At 43.9% G+C, this 21,802-nt stretch overlaps 1 protein-coding gene across 1 annotated transcript in view; it reads right to left on the minus strand.

Moving 5' to 3' along the window:
- Positions 1 to 17,794, minus strand: part of spata17 (spermatogenesis associated 17) — a 90,782-nt gene extending 72,988 nt beyond the window's left edge. Inside the window, exons 1-2 of the mRNA XM_060932895.1 lie at positions 17,727 to 17,794; positions 3,467 to 3,556 (exon numbers count right to left, since the gene is read on the minus strand). Of these exons, the coding sequence (XP_060788878.1) occupies positions 3,467 to 3,556; positions 17,727 to 17,794 (158 nt within the window). The remainder of the gene's footprint in view (positions 1 to 3,466; positions 3,557 to 17,726) is intronic.
- Positions 17,795 to 21,802: the final 4,008 nt, after the last annotated feature.

Below are 21,802 nucleotides of genomic sequence, written 5' to 3' on the forward strand. Positions count from 1 at the left end.
TCTTCTCATCTCATACCCATTAGAGCTCATGTGCACCTTGGAGCTAACGTGATGACTTGTGATGACTGGAGACTGATTCCTATAACTCTCCTCACAGCTGTAGTGAATATTTTTTATTCTTGTTGGAGCCGTTCAGAACTCTGTGGCTACCAGGCCGAGTTGAGATCACTGACTAGCTTGCCAGCATCGTACAGACCATGCAGTCAAAATGCTTGATGCAGATCCTATGAGGTAGGATTCCGAGGACATTTCTGCCTGAGACTGACTGGTGAAATAAATGTACATACCACCCTTGCTTCAGTGGAAATGATGTTTGAAATCTGACCACAGGCATTCACTGGAGACGCATTGATAATATCAACAACTCTGCGTTTCGGCCAATCAGTAGTGACTGGATCGCTTGGGATGGATGTTAATCTCAAGTTCTACAATGCTCACATCACCACACTTTCGGCTACAGTCATCTCCAAACAACTTTCCGTTTGGTCCTAAGTTGGTTTGGTTCCTCACGAACCAAGCTGGAGGGAGGAAATACAACAGAAGTTGTGGATATAAATGTGCTTTTTGTGCCCTGGAGAACAACCAGGGTTCCCTGTTATTTGGAACCAGCGATGACCTGGTAGGAACTTGATGAGTTTGATGGAATGATGGCTGTATAACAGTAGGTTTTTATACAAAAAATAAAGTCATATTAGATCCTTTGTGATTCTGAGGAAGGTCCCAGCATGAGTGCACACATGCACAAGAAGGTATCAAGGTGATTCTGAATGAACAACAGTTACATTTGTACATAGTGACACCTGTCGCGGGGGTAATACACCCTGGAAGGGGGTCACCTGTCTATCACAGGACACCATGCACAGCACACATGCATTTTTGCATGTTTATATATGTGTGTGTGTAAAATTTCCTAATTTACAGTGTCTTGCAAAAATATTCATCCCCCTTGGTGTTTGTCCTGTTTTGCTACATTACAAGCTGGAATTAAAATGGATTTTTGGGGGGTTAGTGCCATTTGATTTACACAGCATGCCTACCACTTTCAAGGTGTAAATTGTTTGGTTTTTCTGTGACACAAACAATAATTAAAATGAAAAAAAAAAAACAGAAATCTGGAGTGTGCATACCATAGGTATTCACCCTCCAAAGTCAATACTTTGTAGAGCCAACTTCTGCTGCAATTACAGCTGCAAATCTCTTGGGGTATGTCTCTATTAGCTTAGCACATCTAGCCACTGGGATTTTTGCCCATTCCTCAAGGCAAAACTGCTCCAACTCCTTCAAGTTAGATGGGTTGTGATGGTGGACAGCAATCTTCAAGTTATACCAACGATTCTCAATTGGATTGAGGTCTGGGCTTTGACAAAGGCATTCCAAGACATTTAAATGTTTCCCTTTAAACCACTCCACTCTAGCTTTAGCAGTACGTTTAGGGTTATTGTCCTGCTGGAATGTGAACCTTCGTCCCAGTCTCAAACCTTTGGCCGACTCAAACAGGTTTTCCTCCAGAATTGCCCTGTATTTAGTGCCATCCATCTTTCCTTCAATCCTGACCAGCTTTCCTGTCCCTGCAGCTTAAAAACATCCCCCCAGCATGATGCTGCCACCACCATGCTTCACTGTAGGAATGGTATTCTCAAGGTGTTGGTTTTGCGCCACACATGGCGTTTCCCACGATGGCCAAAAAGATCAATTTTAATCTCATTTGACCAGAGAATCATCTTCCATGTGTTTGGGGAGTCTGCCACATGCTGTTGGGCAAACTCCAAACATGTTTTATTATTTTTTGCTTGAAGCAATGGCTTTTTTCTGGCCAGTTTTCCATGAAGCCCTGCTCTGTGGAGTGTACGGCTTAAAGTGATCCTATGGACAGATCCTCCCATCTCCGCTGTGGATCTTTGCAGCTCCTTCAGTGTTATCATTGGTGTCTTTGTTGCATCTGTTTCACGTCCTCCTTGCCCAATCTGTGAGTCTGTGGGCGGCCTTCTCTTGTCAGGTTTGTAGTGATGCCATATTCTTTCCATTTTGCTATCATGGATTTAATGGTGCTCCCTGGGATATTCAGAGTTTGGGATATTTTTTTATAACCCAACCCTGATCTATACTTCTTCACAACTTTGTCTCTGACCTGTTTGGAGGCTCCTTGGTTCTCATGTTGCTTGCTTTGTAGTGTTGCAGAGTCAGGGTCCTTCCAGAACAGGTTGATTTATACAGACATAATGTGACAGATCATGTGACACTTTCACTGCACACAGGTGGATCGTAATCAACTAATTATGTGACTTATGAAGTGAATTGGTTGGACCAGCTCTTATTTAGGGGTTTCCTACAAAAGGGGGTGAATACTTACCGTATGCACACTCCAGATTTCTGTTTTTTCATCTTATTTATTGTTTGTGTCACATAAAAAAAATGTGCACCTTGAAAGTGGTAGGCATGTTGTGTAAATCAAATGGTGCTAACCCTCCAAAAATCCATTTTAATTCCATCCTGTAATGTGACAAAACAGGACAAACACCAAAGGGGATGCAGTGTCCCCTTGGGATGCTTTGCAAGACACTGTAGCTTAGATATATTGTTTTTGGGAGGTGGGAGAAAACCAAAGAAGAATTTATCCTAAAATATTGGTCTGAAGACAAATAACATGTAATGATATATGGTGTGATGATAAACCATTACTGTATATAAATTTATGATGATTTGAATCAATCAACTAATAAATGAATGGTGATTATTATCAGGCTGTGTAATATCTTAGGTTTTCCTCACTGTAATTGTGTTATTTAGACAGCAGAGGGCGCAATAGAGGGAATACATGTGACCACTGTAGGTGGAAGTAACATAGCTCTAATGTTGAGAAAACACACAGAAATGGATGTAAAGTGTGAAAGAGCTGCTGTGTGATTGACTGTACAAATAGATTTAACAAGAAATCAGAGCTCTCTTTTCACAGACTGCTGAAAGATTTAGAAAACAGAAGCAAACTGAGGCAGAATAAATGTTCATTAAGTTTATTAAGAAAATGAATATTTATTATTCACTTTTTTATTTTTAACGAAAAGAATATTTTAATTAACGGGCTATTATATTTTATTCCAACCTTTACAAATGTGGGTAAATAATTATTGTTGGTTATTAAGAAAATGAACCAAAAGGGTTCATTTATTTAAGTCAGAAAGAATAGAAAAATAAATATTGCTTTTTTTGGTTAAAAAAAAATTTCAAAAATATTGTGTGAAAATTGAATTGTGAACCCAATATTGTCCATCGAATCGAATCGTGCCTTGAGTAAATCATCACATGCTTACAAATAGACATATAAAATATTAAGAATGAAAAATTGCCTACTTTGACCTAATCAGTGATCAAAATTTGGATTAATATCTTAAAATTACAGAAGTATCACACGAAAGTTTATACTATCAAATTCAAAGTAAAAGAATGAGCTTGTTGTTGGCACTCGTACCTGAGATAGGCGCGCAGCTGACAGCCTCGAACCCAGCTCTGAATTCTGATTGCTGCAGCATTTTCTCTCTGTCTGTTTTCTTCAGCAATTCTGTAATATCAATAAAAAGGCTTCATCAGTTCAATAAAATATCCAAGTTCTGGTGTTCCCCAGGCCTCCCTCACTTTTACATTTTTATGATCAGAATCAGGGCGGCACGGTGGTGCGCTGTCGCCTCACAGCACGGTGGTGCGCTGTCGCCTCACAGCAAGAAGGTCCGGGTTCGAGCCCCGTGGCCAGCGAGGGCCTTTCTGTGCGGAGTTTGCATGTTCTCCTCGTGTCCGCGTGGGTTTCCTCCGGGTGCTCCGGTTTCCCCCACAGTCCAAAGACATGCAGGTTAGGATAACTGGTGACTCTAAATTGACCGTAGGTGTGAGTGTGAATGGTTGTCTGTGTCTATGTGTCAGCCCTGTGATGACCTGGCGACTTGTCCAGGGTGTACCCCGCCTCTTGCCCATAGTCAGCTGGGATCGGCTCCAGCTTGCCTGCGACCCTGTAGAACAGGATAAAGCAGCTAGAGATAATGAGATGAGATGATCAGAATCAGTATCTGATTTACTGGCCAACTGTGTTTACACACACAATGAACTTGGCTCCAGCAGTTGGTGTACATTTATACAGAAATGTACACATGTATATGTAATTCACTTTCAAGATGGTGCGCTCGTGAAACTCCTTTTACGGGGCTTTAGAGCTCAGCTTCCATCAATCCACCTGGTGAATCTTCGCTCCTTGCCCAACAAAATGGATGAGCTGTTTCTTCTCAACAGGACGAACAAGAACTTTACATGTCCTGCTGCCCTGTGTTTCACTGAAACCTAGCTAAGTGATTCAATCCCTAGAGAGTAGTGGTCTACTCTCCTGGGTTTCCACTTATACCGAGTGTATATATACCATGTAGCGGTGCTGTCGGGGAGAAAAAGAGAGGCAGTGAATTTGCTTCCATATAAATGAAGGTTGGTGTACAGATGGGCGGCATGGTGGCGTAGTGGTTAACACTGTTGCCTCACAGCAAGAAGATTCTGGATTCAAGCCCAGTGGCCGACAGGGGCCATCCTGTGTAGAGTTTGAATGTTCTCCCCGTGTCTGCGTGCATTTCCTCCAGGTGCTCCGGTTTCCCCCACAGTTCAAAGACATGCAGGTTAGGCTAATTGGTGGCTCTAAATTGACCATAGGTGTGAATGTGAGTGTGAATGGTTGTTTGTGTCTAATGGCCCTTTTCCACTACCCTTTTTCAGCTCACTTCAGCTCGCTTCAGCTCACTTCAGCCCGACACGGCTCGCGTTTCGACTACCAAAGAACAGCACGACTCAGCTCGTTTCAGCCCTGCTTAGCCCCTAAAACTCGCACCGTTTTGGAGTGGGGCTGAAGCGAGCCAAACCGAGCCGAGTGAGGCTGGGGGCGTGAGCAGACACTCCCCTGTGCACTGATTGGTGAGGAGGAGTGTCCTCACATGCCCACACACGCCCCGCGAGCACGCTGGGATCTGTAAACACCGTAAACCCGGAAGAATAATAATTACGAATTACGAGAATTTCTGAAGCCTTATGCGCCTCGCCTCATCTATACGCTCTTGCCAGTATCTGTTGGCGTTGTCGGTGACAACAAGCCACAGCACCAAGACCAGCAACACTAACGACTCCATGTCCTCCATGTTTATTGTTTACTATTAGGGTCGTGAGACTACCGCTTAAAAGCTCACTGATGTCACTGTTTGCGCTGCTTAACGACATCATGTGACGTCCACCCACTTTCGCTAACTCCACCCAATGTGTCCACCCACTTCCAGCCAGCACGGTTCAGCGCGGTTGTAGTTGAAATGCAACTCCAACAGCCCCGCTCAGCTCGACTCAGCACGGCACGGCTCAGCCCAACTCAGCCGCGTTTGTAGTGGAAAAGCGGCATATGTGTCAGCCCTGCAATGATCTGCCGACTTTTCCAGGGTGTACCCTGACTCTCACCCATAGTCAGCTGGGGTAGGCTCCAGCTTGCCTGTGACCCTGCACAGGATAAGCAGTTACGGATAATGGATGGATGGTGTACAGATGTCACAGTGCTCAGTAAATACTGCAGCTCGAATTTGGAGTTACTGTTTCTAAATTACAAGCCATTTTATTCACTGCAAGAGTTTTCTTTCTTCACCCTGGTTGATGTTTTCTTCCCACCCCAGGCCAGCATGTATGATGCTCTACAAACCCTGGCTGATCAGTTAGCCAGCTGGAAACAAAAACTTTCATAATTCTTAGGGACTTTAACAGGGCAAAATTAAACCTGGAACTACCAAAATATAAACAGCATTTTAATTGCCCCCACCAGGCATAATAGCATCCTGGACCATTGTTACCCAACTCTAAAAAATGCATCTCGCCCTGTTCCCCATGCAGCTTTGGGGCTCTCTGACCACTGCTTAGTCCATTTCATCCCAACCTACAGGCAGAAATTAAAATCTGCAAAACCTGTGGTGAAAACTGTGAAGAAATGGACCAGCGAGGCAAAACACAAACTGCAAGACTGTTTTGACTGAACTGATTGGAGTGTTTTTGAAGCTGCAACTGACAACTTGGACAAACTGACAGACACTGGGACATCCTATATCAGCTTTTGTGAAGACATGTGTGTACCAACCAAGTCCTGCTACACTTACAGCAATAATAAACCATGGTTCACATCCAGACTAAGGCAATTCTGACAGGCCAAGGAGAATGCTTACAAAAGTGGGGACAGGGACTGATACAAGCAGGCCAGAAACACACTGACTAAGGAAATCAGAGTAGCTAATGCCGCTTTTCCACTACCAATGCGGCTGAGTTGGGCTGAGTCGAGCTGAGTGGGGCTGTTGGAGTTGCATTTCAACTACAACCGCACTGAACCGTGCTGGCTGGAAGTGGGTGGACACATTGGGTGGAGTTAGCGAAAGTGTGTGGACGTCACGTGATGTCGTTAGGCGGCGCAAACAGTGACATCAGTGACCTTTTAAGCGGTAGTCTCACGACCCGGATAGTAAACAATAAACTGAAGGACATGGAGTCGTTAGTGTTGCTGGTCTTGGTGCTGTGGCTTGTTGTCACCGACAACGCCAACAGATACTGGCAAGAGCGTATAGATGAGGCGAGGCGCATAAGGCTTCAGAAATTCTCGTAATTCGTAATTCTTCTTCTTCCGGGTTTACGGTGTTTACAGATCCCAGCGTGCTCGCGGGGCATGTGTGGGCATGTGAGGACACTCCTCCTCACCAATCAGTGCACAGGGGAGTGTCTCCTCACGCCCCTAGACCCACTCGGCTCAGTTTGGCTCGCTTCAGCCCCACTCCAAAACCGTGCGAGTTTTGGGGGCTGAGTAGGGCTGAAGCGAGCTGAGTCGTGCTGTTCTGAGGTAGTCGAAACGTGAGCCGTGTCAGGCTGAAGTGAGCTGAAGTGAGCTGAAAAAGGGTAGTGGAAAAGGGCCATAAGAGAAGCTACACTGAAAAGCTGGAAAACAGGTTTTCAGCCAACGACCCTGCATCAATGTGGAGAGGCCTGCAGGACATTACCAACTACATGAGACCATCCCCCTTGCTGAGGAAAACAAAGACCTGGCTGACAACCTGAATGCCTTCTACTGCAGGTTTCATACCCCTCACCCACTTCAGCCTATCAACAACAGCCCTTATCACACCCTTTGTAATTCCCCTCCCCCCTCCCCTGATGTTAAGGCTTCACTCAAGGTGTGTGAAGAGGATGTGAGATGGCGCTTCCAGAGTCAGAAAATCAGGAAAACACCAGGCCCAGATGGAGTCTCCCCCTCCTGTCTTAAAGGAACAGTCCACCGTACTTCCATAATGAAATATGCTCTTATGGCCCTTTTCCACTACCCTTTTTCAGCTCACTTCAGCTCGCTTCAGCTCACTTCAGCCCGACACGGCTCGCGTTTCGACTACCAAAGAACAGCACGACTCGGCTCGCTTCAGCCCTGCTTAGCCCCTAAAACTCGCACCGTTTTGGAGTGGGGCTGAAGCGAGCCGAGTGAGGCTGGGGGCGTGAGCAGACACTCCCCTGTGCACTGATTGGTGAGGAGGAGTGTCCTCACATGCCCACACACGCCCCGCGAGCACGCTGGGATCTGTAAACACCGTAAACCCGGAAGAATAATTACGAATTATGAGAATTTCTGAAGCCTTATGCGCCTCGCCTCATCTATACGCTCTTGCCAGTATCTGTTGGCGTTGTCGGTGACAACAAGCCACAGCTCAAGACCAGCAACACTAACGACTCCATGTCCTCCATGTTTATTGTTTCCTATCCGGGTCGTGAGACTACCGCTTAAAAGCTCACTGATGTCACTGTTTGCGCTGCTTAACGACATCACGTGACGTCCACCCACTTTCGCTAACTCCACCCAATGTATCCACCCAATTCCAGCCAGCATGGTTCAGCGCGGTTGTAGTTGAAATGCAACTTCAATAGCCCCGCTCAGCTCGACTCAGCCCAACTCAGCACGGCACGGCTCAGCCCGACTCAGCCGCATTTGTAGTGGAAAAGCGGCATTATCTGAATTGAGACGAGCTGCTCCGTACCTGTCCGAGCTTTGCGCGACCTCCCAGTCAGTCAGACGCAGTCAGACGCGCTGTCACTCCTGTTAGCAATGTAGCTAGGCTCAGTATGGCCAATGGTATTTTTTGGGGTTGTAGTTAGATGCGACCAAACTCTTCCGCGTTTTTCCTGTTTACATAGGTTTATATGACCAGTGATATGAAACAAGTTCAGTTACACAAATTGAAACGTAGCGATTTTCTATGCTATGGAAAGTCCGCACTATAATGACAGGCGTACTAACACCTTCTGCACGCTTCGGCAGCGCATTGATACGGAGCTCAGATATCAATGCGCTGTCGAAGCGCGCAGAAGGTGTTAGTACGCCTGTCATTATAGTGCGGACTTTCCATAGCATAGAAAATCGCTATGTTTCAATTTGTGTAACTGAACTTGTTTCATATCACTGGTCATATAAACCTATGTAAACAGGAAAAACGCGGAAGAGTTTGGTCGCATCTAACTACAGCCCCCAAAAATACCATTGGCCATACTGAGCCTAGCTACATTGCTAACAGGAGTGACAGCGCGTCTGACTGCGTCTGACTGACTGGGAGGTCGCGCAAAGCTCGGACAGGTACGGAACAGCTCGTCTCAATTCAGATAAGAGCATATTTCATTATGGAAGTACGGTGGACTGTTCCTTTAAAGCCTGTGCTGACCAACTGGCTCCAATCTTTAGACAGATCTTCAACAGACCCCCAGAATTGTGTCAAGTTCCCTCCTGCTTCAAGCACTCCACCATCATTCTGGTCCCCGAGAAACCCTCCATCACAGGACTGAATGACTACAAGCCTGTTGCTCTGATGTCTGTGGTCATGAAGTCCTTTGAACGACTAGTGTTAGCTCACCTGAAGAGCATTACAGGTCACCTGCTAGACCCCCTGCAGTTTGCATACAGGGCAAACAGGTCAGTGGATGATGCAGACAATATGGAACTGCACTACATCCTGCAACATCTTGTCTGCCCAGGAACCTATGCAAGAATCCTGTTCATAGACTTCAGCTTGGCATTCAACACCATAATTCCAGAAATCCTTTCCTCTAAACTGTCCCAGCTCAATGTCTCACCTGCGATATGTCAGCGGATCACCAGCTTCCTGATAGAGAGAGAACAGCAAGTAAAGCTGGGGGCAGTCACTTCCAGCCCGTGGTCAATCAGCACTGGTGCTCCTCAGGGATGCGTCCGTTCTCCACTGCTCTCCTCCCTTGACACCAATGACTGCGCCTCCATGGACCCAACTGTAAAACTCCTGAAATTTGCAGATGACACCACAGTCATAGGCCTCATCCAAGATGGTGACACATCTTCATACAGGCAGGAGGTTGAAACGGTTGGTTCTCTGGTGCAGTCAGAATACCCTGGAGCTAAACATGCTCAAGACAGTGGAGATGATAGTGGACTTCAGGAGATGCCCCTGTGCGATACTCCCCCTCACAATATCCAGCAGTCCTGTGTCAACTGTGGAGACCTTCAAGTTCCTGAGAACTACCATTTCACAAGACTTGAAGTGGGAATCCAACATCGACTCCATCTTTTAAAAAGGCCAGCAGAGGATGTACGTTCTGCAGCAACTCAGGAAGCATGGTCGGTCGCAGGAGTTGCTGACACAGCTCTACACCACTGTCACTGAATCTGTCCTGTGCACATCTTAAGACAAGCAAGCAGTCTGGTCTGGAGCAGCCACAAAACAGGACAGGAACAGACTGCAGTGAACAGTAAGGTTAGCAGAAAGGATTATCGGTGCTCCCCTGCCCAGCCTCCAGGATTTGTACATTTCATGAACCAGGAAGTGGGCAGAGAAAATCATTAAGGATTCCTCACACCCTGGACACAACCTTCTCTAACACCTCCCCTCCAGCAGGTGCTATAGAGCACTGCGAACCAGAACCACCAGACATAAGAGTCGCTTCTTTCCCCGTGCCATCTATGTCATAAACATCTGACCTGGACCATCCTTGCCATTATACTATTGTTGTACCTCAGATACCATCCTCCTTTTTGCATGACCTCACTGAATTCAATGTACTCTGACTGTGTTGTGTGTATAGTTTTAGTACAGTGCCTTGCAAAAGTATTCATCCCCCTTGATATTTGTCCTGTTTTGTTGCATTACAAGCTGGAATTAAAATGGATTTTTGGGAGGCTAGCACCATTTGATTTATACAACATGCCTACCACATTAAAGGTACATATTGTTTTTTTATTGTGACACAAACAATAATTAAGATGAAAAAACAGAAATCTGGAGTGTGCATAAGTATTCACCCCCTTTCATATGAAACCCCTGAATAAGAGCTGAGCCAACCAACTCACTTCATAAGTCATATAATTAGTTGATTACGATCCACCTGTGTGCAATCAAAGTGTCACATGATCTGTCACATAATGTCTGTATAAAACAACCTGTTCTGAAAGGACCCTGACTCTGCAACACTACTAAGCAAGCAACATGAAAACCAAGGAACACTCCAAACAGGTCAAAGACAAAGTTGTGGAGAAATATAGATCAGGGTTGGGTTATAAAAAATATCCCAAACTTTGAATATCCCACATAGCACCATTAAATCCATTATAGCAAAATGAAAAGAATATGGCATCACTACAAACTTGACAAGAAAAAGGCCGCCCACCAAAACTCACAGACCAGGCAAGGAGGGCATTAATCAGAGATGCAATAAAGACACCAACAATAACGCTGAGGGAGCTGAAAAGATCCACAGCGGAGATGGGAGTATCTGTCCATAGGACCACTTTAGTGGGGCTTTATGGAAGAGTGGCCCGAAAAGTCATTGCTTAAAAAAATCATGTTTGGAGTTTGCCAAACAGCATGTGGCAGACTCCCCAAACACATGGAAGAAGATTCTCTGGTCAAATGAGACTAAAATTTAACTTTTTGGCCATCATGGGAAATGCCATGTGTGGCGCAAACCCAAACCCTGAGAACACCATCCCTACAATGAAGCATGGTGGTGGCAGCATCATGCTGTGGGGATGTTTTTCATCTGCAGGGATAGGAAAGCTGGTCAGGACTGAAAGAAAGCTGGATGGCACTAAATACAGGGCAATTCTGGAGGAAAACCTGTTTGAGTCAGCCAGAGGTTTGAGACTGGGACAAAGGTTCACAGTCTAGCAGGACAATGACTGTAAACATACTGCTAAAGCTACACTGGAGTAGTTTAAAGGGAAAAATTTAAATGTCTTGGAATGGCCTAGTCAAAGCCCAGACCTCAATCCAATTGAGAATCCGTGGCATAACTTGAAGATTGCTGTACACCAATGCAACCCACCTAACTTGAAGGAGTTGGAGCAGTTTTGCCTTGATGAATGGGCAAAAATCCTAATGGCTAGATGTGCTAAGCTAATAGAGAGATACCCCAAGAGGCTTGCAGCTGGGGGGAATACTTATGCACACTCCAGATTTGTTTTTTCATGTTAATTACTGTTTGTGTCACAATCATAGCATAGAGACAGCTTTGGTTAAAGTAGTAAATGACCTACTGTTGGCGTCTGATCAGGGCTGTGTCTCGCTGCTTGTGTTGCTTGACCGTAGTGCAGCATTTGATACCATTGATCATTCCATTCTTCTGGATAGACTAGAAAATGTTGTGGGAGTTAAGGGAACGGCCCTCTCCTGGCTCAGCTCTTATTTAACTGATCGCTATCAGTATGTTGATATAAATGGTGATATTTCTAGACATACTGAGGTAAAGTTTGGTGTTCCACAAGGTTCGGTCTTGGGTCCACTGCTTTTTTCTTTATATATGTTACTTCTGGGTGATATTATTCGTAAACATTGTATTAGTTTCCACTGTTATGATGATGACACACAGTTGTATGTTTCTGCAAAACCTGATGAGAGACACCAGCTTAATAGAATTGAGGAATGTGTAAAGGACATTAGACACTGGATGCTTATTAATTTCCTTCTGCTTAACTCTGACAAGACTGAAGTACTTGTACTAGGACCACATGCAGCTAGAAGTAAGTTTTCTGATTACACAGTAACTCCGGATGGCCTTTCTGTTTCTTCACATGCAGCAGTAAAAGACCTTGGAGTGATTATTGACCCCAGTCTTTCATTCGAAACTCACACTGATAACATCACCCGGATAGCTTTCCTTGAGCTCAGAAATATTGCTAAGATAAGAAATTTCATGTTACTACATAATGCGGAAAAAATAGTTCATGCTTTCGTTACCTCCAGGTTGGATTATTGTAATGCCTTACTATCTGGATATTCCAATAAGTGCATAAACAAGCTCCAGTTAGTTCAAAATACAGCAGCAAGAGTCCTTACTAGAACTAGAAAATATGACCACATCACCCGTCTTATCCACACTGCATTGGCTCCCAATCAAATTTCGTATTGATTATAAAAAACTACTATTGACCTTTAAAGCACTGAATGGTCTTGCACCACAGCACCTGAGTGAACTTCTGCTCCTCTATGACCTGCCATGCCTACTTAGATCAAAAGGTGCAGGCTATCTGCTGGTACCTCGTATAGTGAAGGCTACATCAGGGGGCAGAGCCTTTTCTTACAAAGCCCCACAGTTATGGAACAGCCTTCCAAGTAGTGTTCAGGAATCAGACACAGTCTCAGTGTTTAAGTCTAGGCTGAAAACATACAGTGGTGCTTGAAAGTTTGTGAACCCTTTAGAATTTTCTATATTTCTGCATAAATATGACCTAAAACAACATCAGATTTTCACACAAGTCCTAAAAGTAGATAAAGAAAACCCAGTTAAACAAATGAGACAAAAATATTATACTTGGTCATTTATTTCTTGAGGAAAGTGATCCAATATCACATATCTGTGAGTGGCAAAAGTATGTGAACCTCTAGGGTTAGCAGTTAATTTGAAGGTGAAATTAGAGTCAGGTGTTTTCAATCAATGGGATGACAATCAGGTGTGAGTGGGCACCCTGTTTTATTTAAAGAACAGGGATCTATCAAAGTCTGATCTTCACAACACATGTTTGTGAAAGTGTATCATGACACGAACAAAGGAGATTTCTGAGGACCTCAGAAAAAGTGTTGTTGATGCTCATCAGGCTGGAAAAGGTTACAAAACCATCTCTAAAGAGTTTGGACTCCACCAATCCACAGTCAGACAGATTGTGTACAAATGGAGGAAATTCAAGACCATTGTTACCCTCCCCAGGAGTGGTCGACCAACAAAGCTCACTCCAAGAGCAAGGCGTGTAATAGTCAGCAAGGTCACAAAGGACCCCAGGGTAACTTCCAAGCAACTGAAGGCCTCTCTCACACTGGCTAATGTTAATGTTCATGAGTCCACCATCAGGAGAACACTGAACAACAATGGTGTGCATGGCAGGGTTGCAAGGAGAAAGCCACTGCTCTCCAAAAAGAACATTGCTGCTTGTCTGCAGTTTGCTAAAGATAACGTGGACAAGCCAGAAGGCTACTGGAAAAACGTTTTGTGGATGGATGAGACCAAAATAGAAATTTTTGGTTTAAATGAGAAGTGTTATGTTTGGATAAAGGAAAACACTGCAATCCAGCATAAGAACCTTATCCCAGCTGTGAAACATAGTGGTGGTAGGATCATGGTTTGGGCCTGTTTTGCTGCATCTGGGTCAGGATGGTTTGCCATAATTGATGGAACAATGAATTCTGAATTACACCAGCAAATTCTAAAGGAAAATGCCAGGACATCTGTCCATGAACTGAATCTCAAGAGAAGGTGGGTCATGCAGCAAGACAATGACACTAAGCACACAAGTTGTTCTCCCAAAGAATGGTTAAAGAAGAATAAAGTTAATGTTTTGGAATGGCCAACTCAAAGTCCTGACCTTAATCCAATCGAAATGTTGTGGAAGGACCTGAAGCGAGCAGTTCATGTGAGGAAACCCACCAACATCCCAGAGTTGAAGTTGTTCTGTATGGAGGAATGGGCTAAAATTCCTCCAAGCCGGTGTGCAGGACTGATCAACAGTTACCAGAAATGTTTTGTTGCAGTTATTGCTCCACAAGGGGGTCACACCAGATACTGAAAGCAAAGGTTCACATACTTTTGCCACTCACAGATATGTAATATTGGATAGTTTTCCTCAATAAATAAATGACCGAGTATAATATTTTTGTCTCATTTGTTTAAGTGGGTTCTCTTTATCTACTTTTAGGACTTGTGTGAAAATCTGATGATGTTTTAGGTCATATTTATGCAGAAATATAGAAAATTCTAAAGGGTTCACAAACTTTCAAGCACCACTGTATCTGTTTCGTCAAGCCTTTTGTTCATGGTGTTTATGAGGTAAAGGTGTAGATCTGGAGGGTCCTCAGACATAGAGTGTTTTGGTAAACTGGGATGTATGGATGCTGTCAGTCCCCACTCGCTTGCTCACTCGAGTTTGTTGACGGTGTAGTGGCTGGCTGCTTTACATCCCGGGGCTCCCTCATGCCTGTGTTACCTTCTGGCTCTCCCCTTTTAGTTATGCTGTCATAGTTAGTTGCCGGAGTCCCTGCTTGTACTCAGTGCAATATGTATACTGTTCCTACTTATTCAGGTGACATTGGGCATACCTAACAACCTGTGTTTTCTCTCTCTTCTCCCCCCCTCCAAAAAAAAAATCTGTCCCTCTGAGTTGCATGTCGGTCCTGTGATTGAGATGCTGACCTCTTCTGCTGCTCGGACCTGCCTGGTCTCATTGCATCGCTCCTGTGGAGGGTGGCCCCATGTGGACAGTTGGGGGTTGCACCTGGAGGACGCTCTAGACTCTTGCAGTGGTGCTTTTGTGGCTGGAGACTGCAGTTGACTTGCTGACTTTAGGACTGCAGTTGACTTGCTGACTTTGGGACTACGGTTGTCATGAACGGTTTTGTGCTCGGGTTTCCGTTGGTGGGGGTTTATAGCATCAACAAAGCTGGCTTTATGTTAGGACCGTTAATGTTATAGTCATGTTGTCTGTTGTTGCCCGGATGGGGATGGGTTCCCTTTTGAGTCTGGTTCCTCTCGAGGTTTCTTCCTCATGTCATCTGAGGGAGTTTTTCCTTGCCACCGTCGCCACAGGTATGCTCATTGGGGATAGATCTCATCTCATCTCATTATCTCTAGCCCCTTTATCCTGTTCTACAGGGTCGCAGGCAAGCTGGAGCCTATCCCAGCTGACTACGGGCGAAAGGCGGGGTACACCCTGGACAAGTCGCCAGGTCATCACAGGGCTGACACATAGACACAGACAACCATTCACACTCACATTCACACCTACGGTCAATTTAGAGTCATCAGTTAACCTAACCTGCATGTCTTTGGACTGTGGGGGAAACCGGAGCACCCGGAGGAAACCCACACGGACACGGGGAGAACATGCAAACTCCGCACAGAAAGGCCCTCGCCAGCCACGGGGCTCGAACCCGGACCTTCTTGCTGTGAGGCGACAGCGCTAACCACTACACCACCGTGCCACCCCCGGGGACAGATTAGGAATAAAATTAGCTCATATTTTAAGTCATTCAAATTCTGTAAAGCTGCTTTGCGACAATGTTTATTGTTAAAACCGCTATATAAATAAACTTGACTTGACAATAAAAAACAAAAAGCAATGTGCGCCTTTAAAGTGGTAGGCATGTTGAGTAAATCAAATGGTGCTAACCCCCCCAAAATCCATTTTAATTCCAGCCTGTAATGCAACAAAACAGGAGAAACACCAAGGGGGATGAAAACTTTTGCACGGCACTGTATATTGTGTCTTGTCTGTAAATATGCTGCATATTGTCTGAATATTGTGTCCTGTTTAAATTGTTCATAGCATATATTAGTATAATACAGATATTTTAGACATATTGTGTAATAATATAGGTATTGTATGTAATAGTTATAATAGTTATTGTAGATTGCATATATATTGTATAATGTCTATATTGCCCATACTGTACATTACAGATGCATATACAGGTCCTTCTCAAAAAATTAGCATATTGTGATAAAGTTCAATATTTTCCATCAGTTATTTAAGAAAGTGAAAATGTTATATATTATAGACTCATTACACATAAACTAAAATGTTTCAAGCATTTTTCTATTTTAATTTTAATCAGTATGGCATACAGTACAAAACCATAAAAAAACCCATCTCAAAATATTAGAATATTTCATTTCGAGTTTGAGTAAAACAGTATGAACACAGTGTATCTCTCGAGCTAGTTCAGTACACACAACCACAATCATGGGGAAGACTGCTGACTTGACTGTTGTCCAGAAGATGATCACTGATGCCCTCCACAAGGAGGGTAAGCCACAAAAGGTCATTGCTGAAAAGGGTGGCTGGAAAAGGTGCACAAGCAACAGGGATAGCCGCAGTCTTGAGAGGATTGTCAAGAAAAGTTGATTCAAGAACTTGGGAGAGCTTCACAAGGAGTGGACTGAGGCTGGTGTCAGTGTATCAAGACCCATCACGAACAGACATCTTCAAGAAAGGGGATACAACTTTTGCATTCCTAATATCAAGCTACTCCTGAGCCAGAGACAATGTCAGAAGTGTCTTATCTGGGCTAAGGAGAGAAAGAAATGGACTGTTGCTCAGTGGTCCAAAGTCCTCTTTTCAGATGAAAGTACATTTTGCATTTAATTTGGAAATCACGGTTCTAGAGTCTGGAGGAAGAGTGGAGAGCCACAGAATCCAAGGTGTTTGAAGCCCAGTGTGAAGTTTCCACAGTCTGTGATGATTTGGGGTGCCATGTCATCTGCTGGTGTTAGTCCACTGTGTTTTATCAAAGGCAGGGTCAATGCAGCTAGCTATCAGGAGATTTTGGAGCACTTCATGCTTCCATCTGCTGAAAAGCTTTATGGAGATGAAGATTTCATTTTTCAGCACGACCTGGCACCTGCTCACAGTGCCAAAACCACTGGTTTACTGACCATGGTATTACTGTGCTCAATTGGCCTGCCAACTCTCCTGACCTCAACCCCATAGAGAATCTGTGGGGTATTGTGAAGAGGAAGTTGAGAGACACCAGACCCAACACTGTGGATGAGCTTAAGGCCGCTATCGAAGCATCCTGGGCCTCCATAACACCTCAGCAGTGCCACAGGCTGATCGCTTCCATGCCACGTCGCATTGAAGCAGTCATTTCTGCCAAAGGATTCCCGACCAAGTATTGAGTGCATAACTGAACATAATTATTTGAAGGTTGACTTTTTTGTATTAAAAACAATTTTTTTATTGGTCAGATGAAATATGCTAATTTTTTGAGATAGGGATTTTTGGTTTTCCTTTACTTTTTTGCCAAAATCATCAATATTAAAACAATAAAAGGCTTGAACTACTTCAGTTGTGTGTAATGAATCTAAAATATATTAAAGTCTAATGTTTATGAGTACATTACAGAAAATAATGAACTTTATCACAATATGCTAATTTTTTTGAGAAGGACCTGTATACATTTTTTTCTTCGATGACATATACAAATATTCTTTTTTCCCTCTCTCTTTTTGTTATTCTCCCTTTTCTGTATCACTAGACAGACCCCCACATGGAGGAACCAAATTCTCTGTGTTAATAAACATGGTTCTGGTTCTGATTCTGATCTTTACGCCATATAAATATCTATGTAATATACAGTCCAAAAATACCACATTTGAATAAAAACTCACAGATTTAACATTAAAAGTATTTCTGAGTTTACCTGTTTCTGATAAAATACTGCTCTTTAACGCGCTCTATCTGATCGTACAACTTCACCAGCCGAGCCATGTTCGTCGCTTTACTTGTAACTATGACAACGAGGAAGCGTCCAACACCCGGAAGGGGAGGGGGAATGTTGGAACTGCAGCGTCACGAACCACGGCGCTGATGTGTCCACCAGGTGAGGGCGGAACAGTGTTTTAAAGAACATACTCGACATATATGTGTTTTTAAAAGACAAAAAAAAATGTGTTTTATATATAACGCGAGCGCTCTATATCAGCGGATGGTTTTGACCCAATCGACAGGAAGAGGTAAAAGCCTCAGACACGTTACCGACTTGCATGCGTCGGCGTTTTTTTTTTTTTTTTTAATAGATAGGACAGTGTAGAGAGAGGAAATGAGCGGGAGAGAGAGACGGGGAGGGATCGGGACATGACCTTGGGTCGGAATCGAACCCGGGTCCCCGGAGTTATGGTATGGTGCCTTAGCCATCTGAGCCACGACATTATCATGTTGGAAAATGCAAGGTCTTCCCTGAAAGAGACGTCGTCTGGATGGGAGCATATGTTGCTCTAGAACCTGGATATACCTTCCAGTATTGATGGTGTCTTTCCAGATGTGTAAACTGCCCATGCCACACGCACTAATGCAACCCCATACCATCAGAGATGCAGGCTTCTGAACTGAGTCCCTGATTTCCATAAAGAACTTCAAATTTTGATTCGTCTGACCACAGAACAGTTTTCCACTTTGCCACAGTCCATTTTAAATGAGCCTTGGCCCAGAGAAGACGTCTGCGCTTCTGGATCATGTTTAGATACGGCTTCTTCTTTGAACTATAGAGTTTTAGCTGGCAACGGCGGATGGCACGGTGAATTGTGTTCACAAATAATGTTCTCTGGAAATATTCCTGAGCCCATTTTGTGATTTCCAATACAGAAGCATGCCTGTATGTGATGCAGTGCCGTCTAAGGGCCCGAAGATCACAGGCACCCAGTATGGTTTTCTGGCCTTGACCCTTACGCACTGAGATTCTTCCAGATTCTCTGAATCTTTTGATGATATTATGCACTGCAGATGATGATATGTTCAAACTCTTTGCAATTTTACACTGTCGAACTCCACTATTTGTTGGTACAGAATTAGGGGGATTGGTGATCCTCTTTCCATCTTTACTTCTGAGAGCCGCTGCCACTCCAAGATGCTCTTTTTATACCCAGTCATGTTAATGACCTATTGCCAATTGACCTAATGAGTTGCAATTTGGTCCTCCAGCTGTTTCTTTTTTGTACCTTTAACTTTTCCAGCCTCTTATTGCCCCTGTCCCAACTTTTTTGAAATGTGTTGCTGTCATGAAATTTCAAATAAGCCAATATTTGGCATGAAATTTCAAAATGTCTCACTTTCGACATTTGATATGTTGTCTATGTTCTATTGTGAATACAATATCAGTTTTTGAGATTTGTAAATTATTGCATTCCGTTTTTATTTACAATTTGTACTTTGTCCCAACTTTTTTGGAATCGGGGTTGTATTTCCTTTTCATCGACAAAGTAAAATCACTCTCATCAAAAAGAACAATCGATGGAGATAAATTACACAAGGCCATACATGTCAACCTCTTTGGGCGTCCACCTGTAGTATCAGAGGAAGAAATCCATAAAATCAACATAAAATCCTTATAGCCTTCGAATCGCACCAAACTTTTATTTTGATGTACATTTGTACAATACATATTTACTGCTATCCTATTGTTCATAGTGTAGGCTGCTCCCAATCCAAAGGAAAATACTTTTTACAGACTCAGGGAAAACACTCAAACTCCACTGTCTGTGCACTGTCAGTCAAAGTGTAGGCTGCTCCCATTTCAATGGGATACTTTTCACAGAGACCATTTTTGTCCACAGTCAACTTTTCATATAGCCAGAGAAAGCACTCAAACTTCACCATTTTTGTCCACAGTCAGTCATGTTTACATATGATCTTGATTATAATCACTGGCAGCCTTCTTTGCCAGCTGTAACTGCCTTTCTGTGGGGGTGATGTCACAACAGAAGTCTGTGTTCAGTTTGCATTGCAGTAGTGCAGTAAGGGTGTCTGTGCCCAGGTTTTTTCTGCAGTCAGTGTGGATTTTCCTGACCTGTGAGAATACCCTCTCACAGTCAGCATTGCTGCGAGGTAAACACAGCAATGCCTCCATAGTTTTTCTCAGGTTTGGAAATCTCTCCTGTCCGCATCTGCGCATGACCGGAACGAGCGAAGTCTCGCAGTCGCGATACTGCACGAGGCTTGAGGAATGAACATCCGGTTTCACATAGTCTGGGTTATCTGCCCCTGCATACACGCTGTTCTTTGTCTATAAATAAAAGCTGACGATGTTCAAGTAAAATACACAAAATAAATTTAGGTCAGAAAATACTGAAAATCCGTAAGACTTTGTTTATACGCCCGTACGCCCTTGAAATGAGCTAAAATCCGTATAATTTCCGGACAATCCGTATAGGTTGACATGTATGCAAGGCACAGCATACTTTGGCAATCTTATCAAGTTAAATCAGTTTCCATTATTTTTTTCTGAAGTTCCACCAATTCACAAGTCATATCACTATTGCACTGGTCTATTTGAGATATTTGTAACCCAGTGAGTTCCGTTTGGCAACCACTTTCAGTGTGCGTCTCTGCTGGGAGGGTTTCAGCACAATTTCATTTGACTCTGGTACGTCTATAAAACAAAAAGCGCATAAGTAAAACAAAGTTACCGGGTTCCTGTTCTCCTTGAACAAAGCTAAGGTTTGTGCTGCTTCTAATCTGTCTTTCTCGGCAAATCTTTCATTTATCCTGTTGCTTCTTGATACTGCGAGATGAGTTTTCGTCTTGATCTTATCGTCTCCTAATTTGAGTGTTGGTGCCTAATCTGGATTTGTTTTATTGCGTAGGTTTGCCAGTGCTCCTGCAAGGTGAGAAGCAGAGTGCTCGCGTTAAAGCTCAATTTAATCAGCAGAAAACATAACTTTAATTAGCAATGAACTCTTCTCATCTCATTATCTCTAGCCGCTTTATCCTTCTACAGGGTCGCAGGCAAGCTGGAGCCTATCCCAGCTGACTACGGGCGAAAGGCGGGGTACACCCTGGACAAGTCGCCAGGTCATCACAGGGCTGACACATAGACACAGACAACCATTCACACTCACATTCACACCTACAGTCAATTTAGAGTCACCAGTTAACCTAACCTGCATGTCTTTGGACTGTGGGGGAAACCGGAGCACCCGGAGGAAACCCACGCGGACACTGGGAGAACATGCAAACTCCACACAGAAAGGCCCTTGCCAGCCATGGGGCTTGAACCTGGAGCTTCTTGCTGTGAGGCGACAGTGCTAACCACTACACCACCGTGTCACCGCAATGAACTCTTACCAGATATAAAGTGGTCACCACACACGTGGGTGTAATTAGCTTTTTCCTCAGTTAAGTCCTTACGATGTATGTTTTTGAACCACAATCCATGGCGTTCTCTGGACAGTTTTTCATCTGTTTTGTCACCATTTTTAATTATTTTGGGAATTCTGAAGAACCATTTCTTTTTGTCACGAGTAGCATTATTACTGCAATTATAATTATAAGACCACCGGTCTTTTCTGGCTAAAATGTGTACACTGCAGTCCTGAAACAAGTTTCCTTTGTTATTGAGTTGAAGATATACTGCAGAGTGCTGACCTGTGTTGAGCCATGCGCTTGTGAAGCAGTTGTTTCGTTTCCCCAGTGTGCATTCCTCACTGCATTGGGTTGCATACACTACGTTGTCCTGTTTGTGTCTGGGTATTCTGTCCTTAGGGTGAACCAGTTTCTGCCTCAGAGTGTTACTGGCTCTGAAGTATACAGGGATGTTGTGTTTGTAGAAGATCCTCCTGAGTTTCTCAGGCCCTGTCCACACGGCAACGGATTCAGGTGAATCCGATACAATTGTTTATCATTTAGGCCTGGCATCCACACGGCACCGGCGTTTTGGGTGCCCTAAAACGCAATCTTTTGAGAACGGGTTCCAGAGTGGAAAGATCTGACAACGTTGCCGTT

This window comes from Neoarius graeffei, chromosome 11 (genome assembly GCF_027579695.1).
Source record: "Neoarius graeffei isolate fNeoGra1 chromosome 11, fNeoGra1.pri, whole genome shotgun sequence".
In the NCBI taxonomy this organism is placed as follows: Eukaryota; Metazoa; Chordata; class Actinopteri; order Siluriformes; family Ariidae; genus Neoarius; species Neoarius graeffei.